The 16,318-nt window shown below is 47.6% G+C and overlaps 1 protein-coding gene across 6 annotated transcripts in view; it reads left to right on the forward strand.

Annotated features, from left to right (window-relative positions):
- The window catches only part of ESR2 (estrogen receptor 2), an 82,740-nt gene that overhangs the window by 58,772 nt on the left and 7,650 nt on the right, over positions 1 to 16,318 (forward strand). For all 6 annotated transcript variants that reach the window (XM_075129938.1, XM_048853611.2, XM_048853612.2 and 3 more), the window contains 2 exons: positions 1,587 to 1,720; positions 7,459 to 7,639. In XM_075129938.1, the coding sequence (XP_074986039.1) occupies positions 1,587 to 1,720; positions 7,459 to 7,639 (315 nt within the window). The remainder of the gene's footprint in view (positions 1 to 1,586; positions 1,721 to 7,458; positions 7,640 to 16,318) is intronic.

Consider the following 16,318-nt stretch of genomic DNA (forward strand, 5'->3'; position numbering starts at 1 on the left):
CCATTTTCAGGCATCTGCATAGCAGTGTGTGCCAGTTGGATGGGATGTACTATGAACAATTCTCTGCAAGACCTAATCAGAAATTGGGCGCTAGGGTCCCAAAGGTGAAGAGTCAATGAAGTAATCTACTCTCCTACCTGGCCCTAAAATATTGTTTCTTAAGCACTTTGCACCTCTGGGGGGAAAAAAGCAAAAATTCAGATCTGTAACTGTAATGTGCCTGAGTGAGATACAAGGCCTCATTTTATAGGCTGCAGATAGTTAAAAGGCAATACTGGTTCTGTAGCAAAGGAAACAAATTCTGTTACCAAATGACATGGCATAAATGTTGATTTACTTACATAAAAATCATTTCAAGGATATGCTTTGTTCAAGACAATGCTAAAGAAATTACTAAGAAAAATGTGTTATGCATTGGATTTTTATAGAAGCAGGTATGTTCTGAATATGGATTGCCTGTTGTATACATTCCCTCCTCTCTGCAAGGTAGGGCAGAGCCTGGGTCAGCAGACATTAAGGGTATTCTGTAAATTAAAAAAAGAAAAGGAGTACTTGTGGCACCTTAGAGACTAACCAATTTATTTGAGCATAAGCTTTCGTGAGCTACAGCTCACTTCATCGGATGCATACTGTGGAAAGTGTAGAAGATCTTTTTATACACATAAAGCATGAAAAAATACCTCATGCTTTGTGTGTAAAAAGATCTTCTACACTTTCCACAGTATGCATCCGATGAAGTGAGCTGTAGCTCACGAAAGCTTATGCTCAAATAAATTGGTTAGTCTCTAAGGTGCCACAAATACTCCTTTTCTTTTTGCGAATACAGACTAACACGGCTGTTACTCTGAAACCTGTAAATTAAAAAAAATTTTCAAGAAGTTATATGTGGTCTGTGATCCGATTTTTATAGAGATCTTCAGCTACTGTAGGGAATGTACCTTCTCAAACAAAGTTATTTGTAAAGTTCACTTTTCTCCTTTAAATCAATGATAGCTTGTCCTTCTTCAAATCCCTCCTTAAAATTTTCCTTTGCTGTGATGCCTACAAAAAAACTTGACCACAGGCAGCTAGTGAGCTGAGATCGCTGTCGATCATGCTGACCAATATTGTGTAATTGTTTCATAGATTCATAGATGCTAAGGTCAGAAGGGACCATTATGATCATCTAGTCTGACCTCCTGCACAACTCAGGCCACAGAATCTCACCCACCCACTCCTGCGAAAAATCTCTCACCTATGTCTGAGCTACTGAAGTCCTCAAATCATGGTTTAAAGACTTCAAGGAGCAGAGAATCCTCCAGCAAGTGACCCGTGCCCCATGCTACAGAGGAAGGCAAAAAAACTCCAGGGCCTCTTCCAATCTGCCCTGGAGGAAAATTCCTTCCCGACCCCAAATATGGCTATAAGCTAAACCCTGAGCATATGGGCAAGATTCACCAGCCAGATACCCGGTAAATAGCAGTGTCCCCGAGCGATCTGTACTTGGCCTTGTACTCCCCTGTCTCTATCTGTTGTCTCTTTTCTTATACTTAAATTGTAAGCTCTTTTGGGCAGGGGGACCATCTCTTTGTTCTATGTTGATATAGGGATGAGGGGAAATGTGTAGAAGGAATTCTGGAAATCTTTGACATGCTCCTGGCCACAACATCAAGATTTCGAGAGCTGAAATTACAGCACAAGGAGTATCTGTGTGTCAAGGCTATGATTCTTCTCAATTCCAGTGAGTACATATTTGCCCTTGAGGTATGTCAAGTTGTGCTGACTATTTAGGGGAAAAAATCTGTGTCTAAAATTGGCAAAAATATCAAAGGACACGTGAACCATTGAAAAAGAATGAAAGAAAAAATAAAGTGCTTTTGTTACTAAAATTTTAATGGCTTTTTGTTTGGTATATTCAGTCAAGTCCTAAGTTTTATTATTATTATTAGACAGATATTTTTGGGTGGCATTCCAGGGTAAAACCTGGTAACAGGAACTCAAAAGTCTGTAAGTTCTCATCAGGGAGTGGAGTTTATGGCCCACAGAAAGGTCAGAGGCTTGTCCTTTTAAAATTGCTGGAGCCTCCTGATCAGTGGGAAATTCTGCTCCTATCCTTCTGAATCAGGGGCATTTGTAATGTGGGTAAATCCCTCTGGGCTGCAGTCTGTGTCCCCTTTGCTCCCTTGATACCCGCAGTTATCTCAGATACTGCCAAAGCAACTTAATTGAAATAAACTGTGTGGTGTTTGATTTTATTTTCATTATAATTCATCAGCAGAAATAATTTAAAGCTTTCAGATGATCCGCAAAATGTTTTTGAGAACTACATCCCTGGTTTACATTCTCTTACATAACATGAACCACCGGTGTATTGGCCTTGTTCTTGGCAGACTTTGCTGTAATCATTTCATCCCAGAGTCCATCGTGTAGTGATGTGACCCAAAACAACATCTGTATAAATAAAATATGATATTGTTTATATCTACTATTTTCGGTATGCAGCCTCAGCATAATTCTGAAGGGGAATCCGAGATACTTATGTACAGCTGTTGTCGATCCATAAATAAGTAAAATACCAGTATTTTAACAGAAAACAGAATTTTATCCTTTTATTTATTTACTTTTGTCAACACATTTTTTTAAAAGTTTTGCTCATCTAATCTAAATATGTGATCAAATCCTAATGCTCAGGGAGGACCATATGATAGATTTCAAGCTTGCAAAACAAGCACAGATACTGAGTTACAAAAGCATCTACTTTTACAAGAGCATCTACACTCTTTGGACCTTATTTGAGGGTCTGGCCCTTTGTCTGTGTCTCTGTCTCATTTGCTGAAGAGTCTTTGCTTTTGAATGAGCAGTGTGATAACAGTAAAAGAGAATTTCACATTATTCTAATTTCCAGTACATGGGATAATCTAATAATAATAATTTGTTGTCCAGATTTTCATGTCAAGTCACCTCTCTGCTCTCTGAAGTACTGCAGACAAAAGCTAAAAGGGTGCTTAGACTTAGGCTTATACAAGGATCTGATATATTTTCTTATTGCAATTTGCAGGTATCTAAAACACCATAAGCTTTCAAACAACTACTAAATTGTTTTACTTTTTACTATGGTGCCTTTAATATAGTTCTGTAATCCCTGTTCTTTTATTCCTTTCTGTGGGTAAGAATGGGATCTTTTTGTTAGTGTTCTATCTATTGATATAGAATTTATCTATTGACTTTCCAGTGTGAACTGTAGTTTACAGAAAGCTCTCTTCTAAATCTTCTCCAGTTGCTGACAAAGGCAAAATTATCTGCAGCTGTAGTATAATCTGCAGCAGACCTATGATCGGACATTTACTTACCGGTCTTCTTTCCAAAACCGCATAAATCGGAGGAGGAGTGTAGGCTACATGCCTTGGATGTCCGGAGGGCTCTTGCCTTCTACATTGACAGAACCAAGGCCATTCCATAAGTTGACGCAATTATTCATCACCGTGGCCAACAGGATGAAAGGTTGCCCTGTATCCACTCAAACAATTTCTTCTTGGATCACGGCCTGCATTCTGCTATGACCAAGTAAAGGTGCTGCCGCCTTCGGTGATTGTCACTGCCCACTCTACCAAAGCGCAGGCCTCCTCAGCAGCCTTTCTGGCCCAAGTGCCTATTCAGAACATCTGCAGAGCAGCCACCTGGTCATCTGTCCATACCTTTACGTCCCACTATGTGCTGACCCAGTAGGCCCAGGACAATGCTGCCTTTGGTAGGGCAATGCTGCAAGCTGCTATGCGGTGAACTCCAAGCCCACCTCCATGGATACTACTTGTGAATCACCTAGAATGGAAGCTACATGAGCAAGCACTCAAAGAAGAAAAAACTGTTACCTACCTTTTGTAACTGTGCTCTTCGAGATGTGTTGCTCATGTCCATTCTACTCCTCTGTCGGAGTTGCTGGCAGGAAGGAACTGAGAGGGTGCAGGGCTGGCGGCGCCTGATATACCGTGGTATGGGAGCGCCACTCCAGGGGGTGCCATAGCCAGCCCTATGGATACCGCTAGGGCAGAAATCTCCGACAACTGTGCACGTGGGCGCACGCACACCTAAAATGGAAAGGACGTGAGCAGTGCATCTCAAAGAACAACAGTTACGAAAGGTAGGTAACTGTTTCTTCCGCCCCAGGATGAAGAAGGAGCGGGACTTCCGACTCTAACAGCTCCTAATGGAGGTGGCCCTTCATCCACAACCAGCCTCGGGCTGGCAGGATCTGGCACTGAGCTCCTCCATGCGGAGTGACCCAGCCTCCGTGCGTGAGATGGTGCCAAGGAAGGACTCTGCCTATACTCTTGGCACTGGTGCTCCCCAGCACCGAAACCAGTGGAGGAGGCACAGCACAGATCCCACTCTCCAGTGCCATAGAAGTGGCCCTGAAAATCGGACAGGGAGCGCTCGCCCACACCGAGAGCTGCTGCCTCGGACAGTGCTGCCAGAGTGCATCCTGTGGAAGAGCACCTGGAGCCAATGGCACATGAGTCGGCACCGTTGACTTTGGCCCAGCAAGGAGGGCTGTCAAGTCTGGTGCCGGTGGACTTTCCTGATCAGGAGTGTCAGGTGGAGGACATAGAGTTGCCATCCACGGTAGATACCTTTGAGGCTGTGCGGGACTTAATAGCGACGACAGCTCCCCCGTCCCCAGCCATTCGGGATAAGCCTCTGGTAGTTTAGCCTGGGGCACCGTCTATAGGCAAGCTGGTGATGTTGATGAGAAGATCACTATGATGGTCCCCGACTCCACCTTTGACGCGGCACCAGTCCCCGGCACCGCTCCTGGTCACGGCACCGCTCAGCAGCGTCGTACTCATGACACCGATCCCTGGCACCACTCCACTCGGCAAAGCCGTGACCTTCGCATTCCTGGTCCATGTCATCGGACTTGGAGGTGGAGTCTCATTATTCTTAGCACAACTGGAGCAGGTTGGACCACCGCAGACAGGATGTGCGTGTGATGCCATAGCAGGTGCAGTGGCAGGTGCCTACCCAGTGGCCCTTCTGGATGCTGTAGGCCTATCGCCAAACCCAGGGCACTCATTCTAGGGGCTCCCACTCTGTGGTGTCAGAGCCGTGAGTGTCTCCGGCAGCGGCGAGTCATCCCACCCCTCAAGGCTCCGAGATGACACCGGTGCGGGGTGCAAAGCTGCCTCCAGCTCCTATTCTCACCTCTGGCACTGAACCCGCGGTAGTTGCCTAGGAGCGTGGAGCGGAGTAGGACATCCCGGAGGGCCAGGAGGACCCTGTACCTCTGCTGGATGAGGTGGTAGTGGGGACTTCCTCCTCTGGGCCGCACCTGACTGACAGCCAGGCACACCGGGACCAGCTATACAGGGTGGCATTGCTGGCCTTTTCCATTGAATGCACAAAGCCGTACTGGTAAGTTGAACCAGCTGTTCATGGCAGACCAGATTAAAGGACTCTCGGTCTCGTTGCAGAGGATCTCATCGAGGATCACATCCTGTGTCCGGGCATGCTATGAGTTAGCCAAAGTCCCAGCCCCTGCACTAACGGCACATTCCACAAGAGTGCAGGCCGCCTCAGTGGCATTCCTGCCTCAGGTCCTGATACAGGAGATCTGCAGGATGGCAACATGGTCCTCGGTTCATACTTTCACCTCACATTACGCAATTACCCAGCATGCCAGAGACGATTCAGCATTCGGCAGAGTGGTGCTCCAGTCAGCGATTCCATAACTCCGACCCCACCTCCTGGGTAGGGCTTGGGAGTCACCTAATTGGAATCAAAATGAGCAAGTACTTGAAGAAGAAAACAGTGACTCACCTTCTCGTAACTGTTGTTCTTCAAGATGTGTTGCTCATATCCATTCCAAACCCACCCTTCCCTTCTGTTGGAGTAGCTGACAAGAAGGAACTGAGAAGGCACTGGGTCAGCAGGGTCCTATATTCACTGCCATGGAGGTGCCACTCCAGGGGGCTCCACAGCTGACTGAATGTGTGCTGCTAGGGGAAAAACTTTCCAATGACTGTGCACATGGCACACACACACCTAATTGGAATGGATATGAGCAATACATCTCCAAGAACAACATTTACGAGAAGGTGAGTAACCATTTTTTCTTTTTCTCCAGTCATGTAACCATACAACAGCGTAGTTGTATATTCTTTAGCCAGTTTGCTGCCCTTGGTTTGTGGCTTCAACAAGTGAATTTCTTGATTGCTTCACTTTGTGATAATGGCCTTCTAATAGGAACGTTCTTCACATTTGCAAATTTAAACTATTCTTATGGAGCTTCATTGAGATAATTATTGAATTTTTAAAAAAGCAACATACACCATCAAGGTTTGCCTTTTGCTTACAGCAAACTGCAGCTGTTTAAAAAAAAATAATAATCCACGTGACCAAATCTAATCTTCAACCCCTTCCATTCTCATGCCCCACACATCCAGGCTGTCTTCAAACTTGCTGCTACTATCTCTGTAATATTTTTAAAAGCTAATGTTTTCTTTCTCATCCATGCAGCTAACTCTCTTCCAAGCCCTCTTCATTTCTCATCCTGATTACTGCAGCCTCCTCTCGGGCCTTCTTAAAATCCACATTGGCCCTCTCCAATCCATGCAAAATGCATCTGTTAAGACAATCTTCCTTTGCAGCCTCTGTGACCCCCATCATCTCCCTTTGGGAATCCCTCCATTGCTGTTCCACCATATTAAATTCAAGATTCATGTCATAACCTTCAAGGCCCTTTACAACTCTGCCCTTCCCTAATTATCCAGCTCTGTTTTGTCACATTGGTCTCCTCTGCTCCATCAATAATGCTGGTTTCAACTACTTGCTTGCCTGCTCCTCCCACAGTCTTCCCTGACTAATTTCTTTTGTTTCTGTCCTTAATGCATCTTTTAACATTTCACAGTTTATGCTAGTATTATGACAAATTTCTGACTTGTAAGGAAGTTAGAGCACGTAGAGCCAAGGAGTTGGCTGTACATCATGCACAGTGCCTTCCTCACTCACTTGATAAGCATTAAAGCCCTGATCCAGCAAATTGTTTAAGCCACTTATGTACCATTTTGCTCCTGGCCCCATCCCTATGTAGGAGCTGTTTCAGAGAGGGGAGGGAGCTGTTAGAGCAGCCATGAAAGTGCTTTTACTTAAACAAAGGGTCGGAGTAACCCCTGGGGACATCCAAAATTGGAAAATGCAAAGATAAGTGAAGCTCAGCCAGACCCAAGTATCTGGCCCTGTATCTTTAGAAGATATTAAAAGCCAGTTGTTGTTAATGTAGTTGTAAGATTGCATACTTAAGTATGCAAATGGCATGACAGAATTGATGAGTAAAAAATTTTCTAACATGAAGCATCATAGCATACAATTTTAATAGGACTTGGAATTTATTTTATTTGTTTCTATTGAAAAATAGCATCCAAAGGCAATCCATGCTCATGTTTTTTCTGGTGAGTTGTAATGCTTTTCTGTCTTTTTGTTTAGGTATGTTTCCATTATCAGCTGCTGCAGAAGAACCTGAAAGCAACAGGAAGCTACATCACTTGCTTAATGCAGTAACTGATGCTTTGGTGTGGGTTATTGCAAAGAGTGGAATCCCATCTCAGCAACAGACAACTCGTTTGGCTAACTTGTTGATGTTACTTTCTCATGTCAGGCATGCAAGGTATATTTAACAGAATGATGTGTCTTTTTCAGGTTTTAATATTTGTTGTTAAAGCAAACAAAGCTCGACCAAGCTCTTGAAATCCCTGTGGAAAAATCCTGATATCATCCTTTTAGGGCATTCATTGTAAGATTATTCTAAATTGACAAGATTAACTAAATAATGTACTCAAATCATTTTGACATGCAGCACATTGCATCCACCTTAAAGTGCATATCTTATGTAACACTTCTGCCACATGGAGCCAGCAGCAACCAGGGCTGGGTTCAATATGTCGGGGTTCCTTTCCATTGATACAACACAGAACTGGCTTGAGCCCCCACCCAGTAACCTGGGAAATTTACACACCACCTCTGGGTGCCTCTGAGAGGCAATGCTTCCCCACTCACAGGCACAGAGTCTGAGTGTAGAAAAGAAACTTTTAATAAAAGGAGGAAAGTACTTCGGCATTAATTTAGGAAAACACCACAAACATGGTTCATAAACATAAACCATGAGTAAAAGACCCACCCCCAAGTAGGCTGGGCAGTGTCCTTTCCCCCTCAGGTTCTTAAGTCCATCAACCCAAAAATCCCTTTCCTGTGCCCAACCCTTCTCTGTACCCCACTCACAGTTGCTGTCCTTGGTCAATGCAGACCCAGAGTTCAGAGGTGCATCTGCATAGTTCACCTCCACCCCCGGGTGGGGTAAAGAAGTACCTTACTTACTCCACTGCTTGGGCACTCGCTCGCCACCCCTCTCTGCGAGCCACCTTCCTGGCCACTCACCGACCGCTCCTGCCAGCCGCCTGCTCACTGGTCTTGCTGCACTTCTCCACCTGCTGGTTGCTTGTGTTGTGCCTCTCCACCGCCACCCTGCTGGCTGCCTGCTCACTGCTCTTGCTGCGCCTCTCCGCCAAACCAGCTACTCTTTCACCAGATGTCAGTTGCCGTCTGCTGCCACCTGCCTCTCTGGTGTAACCTCTGCACATCAGTTTCTTAGTAATTTTCAGCTCTTTGCAGGCTGGGCAGAAACACTGCCCCAGCTCAGTGATTTCATCTTTGTGATTTTTAACTCTTAGCAGGCAGGGCAGAAACACAGTCCTACCACAATTGATTTCAGCTCTGATTGGGCATTTAACATAACAAACAAGCTCCTATGAAGCCTGTTTAGCACTATTCTTTGAACAGTGGGAAGGAACAGGTTAAACCAGTCTAGGGAGGACCCTTGATGAGGGTGTGCAGCCTCCTTGGTGGGATACCTGTCCCTACCTCTCTTACTTTCCTAGGGCTCTGACATTCGAGCCCCTGGTTTAATGAGGTTCTTTCAACTGAGGGTGGCCCCCTCATTTGAGACAGGCTAAGCACAGTCCTGCTTTCCTGTATTCCTACAATAATTACAACATTGGTAACCATATTTCACTACCCCTGCATTTAGTACTAAGGTGATTTGTACCCAACACCAGCCGAAGTTGATCACTTTGACATCACTGTGTCTGTTGAATATGTAAGCAGAGCAAACTGTATTTACATAAACACACCCAAAGTCTCTCACCCTCCCAGTTAGCTGTCAGGGAAGCATTCGTTCAGACCCTGCTTATATCTATAATTCATTATTTTAAATAAATCCTCTACATTTATCCTCCAAATAGTACATCCTTTTCATTTCTTTTTAGCACTTCACTTTTAATTTTTTCCCCTTCTGGCTAAAAGAGCAGTAATGTGTCTCCTTCAAAATCATTCTGAAATTTCCAATGCTGTTTTGTGGATCACCAGGTCAAGTGTGCTTTGGCATTCATGTCAGTCCCTGGCCTAAAGTCTGATTTCTTCTTCTAGTTCTTTTTTCAAAATCGAATATTCTTTTGCTGAGTGGTTTAGAAAGTGTGGGCATGTGTACGTGCTTCCTGTAAGACAACAGATGTCCATCCCATGGGACACTACTATAACTCCCTGAACAGCTCAGCCTTCAGTCAGGACTTTGTGTGGAATACAAAATTCTTCTTTGAGTGCTTTCCTATATGTATGCCACTTCTGATACACATGTGCTCTCTGTATTCAAGATCAGAATCTTTTGACCAGCAGCATCCATTGGGTCACGCCTACGCATCACATGCCCAAGGGCATTAAGGGAAACCAGCTGACTGTCCGTTCTTTTTAGTGATTGTGGCTGCAAGATGGGACTGAAAGAACAGTGTCCCTGGCTCTTGCACTTCTCCACTAGTATTTGTATGTAGTTCTCTTACCATAGTTTAGGGTTAGCTAGGTAGTGTAAGTTAGGTGAATTCTTTTATGTTTTTCTTCAGCTTCATGGTTGATCAGTAATATCCTGGTTTTAAGTATTGTTCATCATGTGAGGCAGCTGTTCCCGTTAATAACTGGTGCATCACCGAGAAATGTGCTTTGTCATTAGTTTTTTAAATGAACAATGAAAGTGAGAGATGCTCAAGTAAAAGCTCTTCCTACTATGTAAGATACTTCCTCTGTCTTCTGTGAGGGCTGTCTTAGACCAGGAAGGCAGGATCCTTTGGGCTCCGAGCAGTCCTCCTTAAAAAGTGCCCCGGCAGCTATTTTCTCTGCCTTAACTTCTAGAGCTCCTGCTTCTTCATCAAAGCATTCTTCTGCTAATGCTGGTATAATTCCCTCCTCCCACCATGAAAGAAGGAGGTCTCAGCACTCTTTCTCCAAAAAGCATAGAAGCAGGTTTCCGTCTGAGGCTATGTCTACACTTTGAGCTAGGCATATGATTCCCTTGCTTATGTACACGTATTCAGGCTAGTTCTCGTCGAGCTAGCGTGAGTATAAATAGTATAGCCACGGTAGCACAGCTAGCAGCTGCGGTGGCATGGCTGAGCTGTGCTGAGTACATGCCCACTGGTTTCAGGTGGATTTGTACTCTGCATGGCTCCGCTGTGCCTTCACTGCCACTCCCCATGCAAGTGAGACTGCTTGGCTGTTGCGCTAGCATGAGTATGTGTACACGAGCAGGGGAATCACACCCGAGCTCATCGTGTAGACGTAGCCTAAATTGCTTGAGAAACGGAAGAAAGACAAGTTTCCTCTTTCTGCTTTAAAAAAGGCAGGTTGCGGTCTGACGAAGGTCCCTTTGGCACCTGTAAGACCCTGGATCTAGATCTTTGTTACCAGCTGAAAACAATTCGCTCTCTGACATAAGTATGGACTCTACGGTACCACCAGAAGTCGTGCTGTACTAGTAAGGGGGCTATCAGCCCTAAAACTGATGCTTCTGGTACCAATTACATTGGTATTGCCACCCCAGTGACAATTATATTTAGTTTTCTCTTGGTACAAATGTGGTTGGCGTTGAGATTTATGATCCCAGGGAATTTTTCAGCCCTGCTTGCATCATCCCTTTTTGCTTTCTTCCTCAGTGAAGACCATTGAGCTGGCACTACAGCTGTGGAAGAAGGATATTCTGGGCACCGGTTAGGAATGTCCTCCCACTCCAACCCTCAGGTTCCTGCAAGGTCTACTTCTCCTCCTGTAAGAAGAGTATTCCTACTCTTCTTCTGCCTCTGATATTCATGGGTGTAGCTCACCTTCCTATTCTCCTAGACTGCGACTCTATGATCTTTACTATTCTGATACTGTGATAGAAATTTCAGGGCTGGAAGTCATAGCAGGCATAGGGAATATAGGGGACCCTCTAGGGAATACCTGGTACGCATCCCTTGTCCATTTACATATTACTCGTATGGTCCTGCTCCTTGGTCTTACTGGGTACCTTGGAGCATTCGTTAAGCAAGGAGACCTAGCTCCTCTGTCACATAAAGAACCAGGTCTCCCTTGTCTCAGAAGTTGGTAAGGGCACAATAAAAACAGCCCTCTCAACTTAACTTCCAAAAGAGGCACAATCTTAGCAGAAGTCCTCTGATGCAATTCCAACTCATATATCATCTTCATTGCCAGAAGAAGCTGTTGTGCCATCTATTTCTCTCCACCTAATGACTGTAGGGTGTTTCAAGGCCTTCTTTGCAGGATGACAAAAGTGCTGGAGATTCCTGTAGACAGTCCAGGAAAAGGCTCATGAATTATTGGCTATTTTGTCTTTGCATGAAAGACTCAATGCCTATTAGTGAAGGCCTTTTAGAACCTCCCCAGCTACTCTGCCAAAAGCTAGCATCCATACCTATGACTTCAAAAAAGGAAGACAGAAGATACCAAGACCCCTCTGTGGGATTTGAGTGCATGTATTCACATCCTTCACCAGGTTCTCCCAGAGTCACAGCAGCTCAGGAGAGAAGAAGAGGCTTCCAAATCCATCCCTAAAGAAAAGAAGCCAAAGTGGCTAGACCTTTTTGGAAGGAAGAGCTAGTCTGCAACTCAAAATAACTAATTCTTCTTTGAGTCCTTGCTCATGTCGATTCCATTCTAGGTGTGTGCGCACCCATGTGCATGGCTGTTGGACACTTTTGCTTTAGTGGTACCTGTAGGGCTGGCTGTGGCACCCTCTGGAGTGCAGCGCTCATGCTTCGGTATAGCAGGCACCACCTGCCCTACACCCTGTCAATTCCTTTTTACCACCTGTGGTGGTCAGTCGGAGTGCCTTTCTTACTTAGCAAGAGCTAGTGGTTTCTCCCCCTTGAACTTCGCGCCTGAGGGCCTTTGTACATAGTTTGCATAGAGTAGTGTTAAATAGTTTTTTAGTGTTACTTAGGGTCCCAGTGGGGACTTTGCCCCAGGTGGGGCATGCCCCAGTCTCCTAGGTTTAAGCCCCGCTCAGACTGCAACAGGCCTATGCATGTAAGTGACCCACATAGCAGCTGCCTTAAGTGCTTGGCGGAGTCACACGTTAAGGATCTGTGCCAGATCTGTAAACTTTTGGCCTCGCACCCAAAAGAAGCAGGATATCTGCCTCCGGGCTCTTCTGATGGAGTCCGCCCTCAGCCTGGCTTCTGAGCTGACCAGACAGGTCGCACTGAGCGCCTCGGCCTCCATGCACAGCACACCGCTGGCACCTGGCTCCTCCGGCCCCATTCGCCAGAGCCAAAGAAAAAGGCCAAGAAGCGCTCCTCAGCACCGAGCAAAAGGCCCAAGGGTCATCTACCAAGGAACCTGGGCCTGGTTGCCAGACTATTTTGGCACCATGTGATCGTCCCTCCCTGGTTGGGGCTCTCAGCCCCCTTAAAGGTCTGCCACCGACTTCCAGGAGCGGTATGGGACTGACACACCTGCCTGCACGATTGTCATCCCAGGCTCCCCAGGCGCAGAGAGAGCACAGGTCTCCACCTGCTCCAGTGATGGCCTCAGTGTCGCAGGACCTGACTAAGGCTCCCCAAGAGGGCAAGCCTGTCAAGACCCCTCAGGAGACAGGGGGACACGGCTGGTTGCCAGACAGAAGATGACTATCTTCTCCACTGTGTCAAGGATCCCCGTGCAGGTCCAAGATGCATCAGGCTGTTGCCCAGATCCCCTTGGTGCTACTCACTATCATGGGGTTGACAGTCTCCCCTACTATTCCCGGCGCCACTCATCCTCTCGCTGGTCGTCCTCCAGGCGTTGGTCCTGAGTGCCAGCACAGTGGGAATGTTCCCTGTCTCGGTACCAGTCTCCCCAGCACCAGTACCACTCTCCCCAGTACCGTCACCAGTCTGTTACACCTGGCCAAATGGACACCAGTAGCCACGACCCGTAAGCAAACGCGGGCGTCAACGGCTCCTCCCTCGTTGCCGGAAGGTGGCTCCTCAGATATGGAGGGCTAGTTCAGCCCATCACCCAGGTCCCATCGGCAAGATTGTCACAGCATCGGTCAGTGGCACCGCCAGCACTGGGCCCAGCACTGGATGCCAGTTCTGAGCTGGGATGGAGGAACCTGTGCCCACCCCTAAGCCTCCTTCTCTGATGGTGGTCGAGAGCCCGGCACCTCCCCCAGCAGTCCAGTCTTCCTCCTCTTCCCCGGACAAGGCAGTTGCGGGACCTTTCAGAGCTAGCCTGCTGGATGACTTCAGAAAGCATCAAACCCTTCTCTGGCACGTGGCCAAGAGCTCGAGGTGCAGGAGATGGCAGAGCAGGCGGACACCCTCTTTAATGTCCTCTCAGCCTCTACACCCACCCTGCCTGTGCATGACGGGATTCTCAGGATAGCCAAGGCCCCGTGGCAGACCCCTTCCTCCATCCCTACCACTTCGAAATGGGCCAAGAAAAAGTATTTTATTCTGGCCAAAGGTTTTGAATACCTTTTATGCCCACCCAACCCCAGGCTTGCTGGTTGTATCTGCGGCCAAGAAGGACAAGCAAGTTCACTCCTCAACTCCCAAAAACAGAGAGGCCAAGAAACTCTATTTATTTGGGAGGAAAATTTATTCAACTGCCAGCCTGCAATTCCGTGGGGCAAACAATCAGGCCTTGTTGGGCCAGTACAATTTCAATCTCTGGGACGGTCTCAGAAAGTCCCAGGAATCACTTTCTGAGGGTCTGGCACAAATGTTTGGCAGCCTGGTAGAGGAGGGTACTGTGGTGGCCAGATGCTCCCTGTAGATGGCATGGGACGTGGTGGACTTGGCAGCAGGGTGGTCACATCGGCGGTGGTCATGCAATGCAGCTCCTGGCTCCAAACAGCGGGCCTCTTCTAGGAAATGCAGACCACGATTCAGAACCTCCCCTTTGAGAGAGTTGGTCTCTTCTCCGAGCAAACGGACGCCAGGCTGCATGGGTTGAAGGACACTAGAATTACCCTTCGCTTGTTGGGCATGCACACGCCACAGTCAGCCAGAAAGCCCTTCCGACTGCCACCACCGCCAAGACGCTGGCAACCCTTTCAGGGCTCTACTAGGAGACGGGATGCTAGCTTTAGTCGCCGATGCCCTTCTTCATCCCACTCACCCGCGCAGCCTGGGCCTGCTAAACACCGAGGGGGCCAGAAGCGATCACTTTGTGGGTGTGCCCGAGAGTGACGCCCCAGTCTGCCAACCAGATCCGACCCACATTTTCCTCAACTGCCTCTCTCCCTACCGCTTGGCCTGGTTGCAGATTACATCAGACTGCTGGGTCCTGGACGTAGTAGCTTGGGGCTATACTCTGCGATTCTTGTCCGCCCACACACACACTTTCCCATCCCTCTTCAGGAGAAGCTCCTGGGCTTGGGGGCTGTGGAGGAGGTTCCTCGGGACATGGAAGGAAGAGAATTCTATTCCTGAATCCTTCCTAAACCCAAAGGCCAAAGGGGGCCTTAGGCCCATCCTGGACCTGCCTGGTCTTAACAAGTCTCTCAAGAAGTTGAAGTTCCACATGGTCTCCCTGGCCTGCATTATCCCTTCCCTGGATCCAGGGAACTGGTACGCCACTCTCGACTTAAAGGACACTTAATTTCATGTCTCCATATTCCCAGGACACAGGCGATTCCTGCGTTTCATAGTGTCTGGGTTCCACTCCCAGTTCACAGAGCTACCCTTTGGCCTGTTCTCAGTCCCCAGGGTGTTCACAAAATGCATGGCACTGGTAGTGGCTTACCTGAGACATTAGGGGTCCAGATCGTCCCGTATCTTGATGACTGGCTCATCAAGGGCAGGTCTCTGGAGCAGGTGTAGAGAAGCCTCAATCTGGTGCAGTCCACCTGGAGTGACCTGGACCTGTTAATAAACACAGAAAAGTCCACGTTAACGCCAGTCCAATGTATAGAGTTTATTGGAGCTGTTCTTGACTCCATGCAGCCCAAGACCTTCCTTCCGGAAGTGCATTTCCAGGACATGTTGGACCTGATCTCCCACATAAAGAGCCATCCAAGACTATGCTTGCGACTGATGGGGCTACATGGCCACGTGCACGTACGTAGTCAGCCATGCCCGACTTTATCTGCAGTCTCTGCCGGTGTGGCTGGCCTCAGTTTATGTCCCCAGCAGACATGACCTGGACTGAGTGGTCATGGTGCCGAGCCACATCCTCTCGTACCTGGACTGGTGGCTGGTCAGTGCTGCAAGGAGTTCCCTTTGCGATCCTGTCTTGGACGTGTCAGATCTGGGCTGGGGAGCCCACCTGGGAGGGCTCAACACCCAGGGCCTTTGGCTACAAAATGATCTAGCACTGCATATCAATTTCAGGGAGCTCAGAGTGGTTCGCCTGGCCTACCAGGTGTTCTTGCCCCACCTGAAAGGCAAGGTTGTGCACTTCCTGATGGACAATACAGTTGCGATGTATTACATCAATAGGCAGGGCAGCACCAGGTCTTGGACCCTTTGTCAGGCACTCAGCCTCTGGGACTTTTGTGTGCGGCATGCCATTCATCTGGTAGCCACTCATCTACCTGGAACCAAGAACATCCTTGCAGATTGCCTCAGCATGACCTTCTCATCTTGCCACAAATGGTCACTTCATCCGGAGGTGCTCAGCCTAATCTTCCGCAGGTGGGGGACTCCCCAGGTGGACCTGTTTGCGTCCAGACAGAACACAAAGTGCCACGTGTTCTGTCTCTGCAGGGCAGTGACAGGGGCTCCGTGTCGGATGCCTTTCTGCTTCCGTGGTCAGGAATGCTGATGTACACCTTCCCGCCAGTGCTATTGGTCCACAGGGTCCTGCTAAAGGTGAAACAGGACAAAGCTTCCATTATCCTCATAGCCCCAACGTGGCCTCGTCAACACCAGTTTGGCATGCTGCTGAGTTTTTCGACAGCCACCCCTCTGCAGCTACCTCTTTGCCCTGGTTCTGGGACAGGAGATCCGGCCAATCTGCTGCATCCGAACCTGGCGAC

Source organism: Caretta caretta, chromosome 6 (genome assembly GCF_965140235.1).
Source record: "Caretta caretta isolate rCarCar2 chromosome 6, rCarCar1.hap1, whole genome shotgun sequence".
Taxonomy (NCBI): Eukaryota; Metazoa; Chordata; order Testudines; family Cheloniidae; genus Caretta; species Caretta caretta.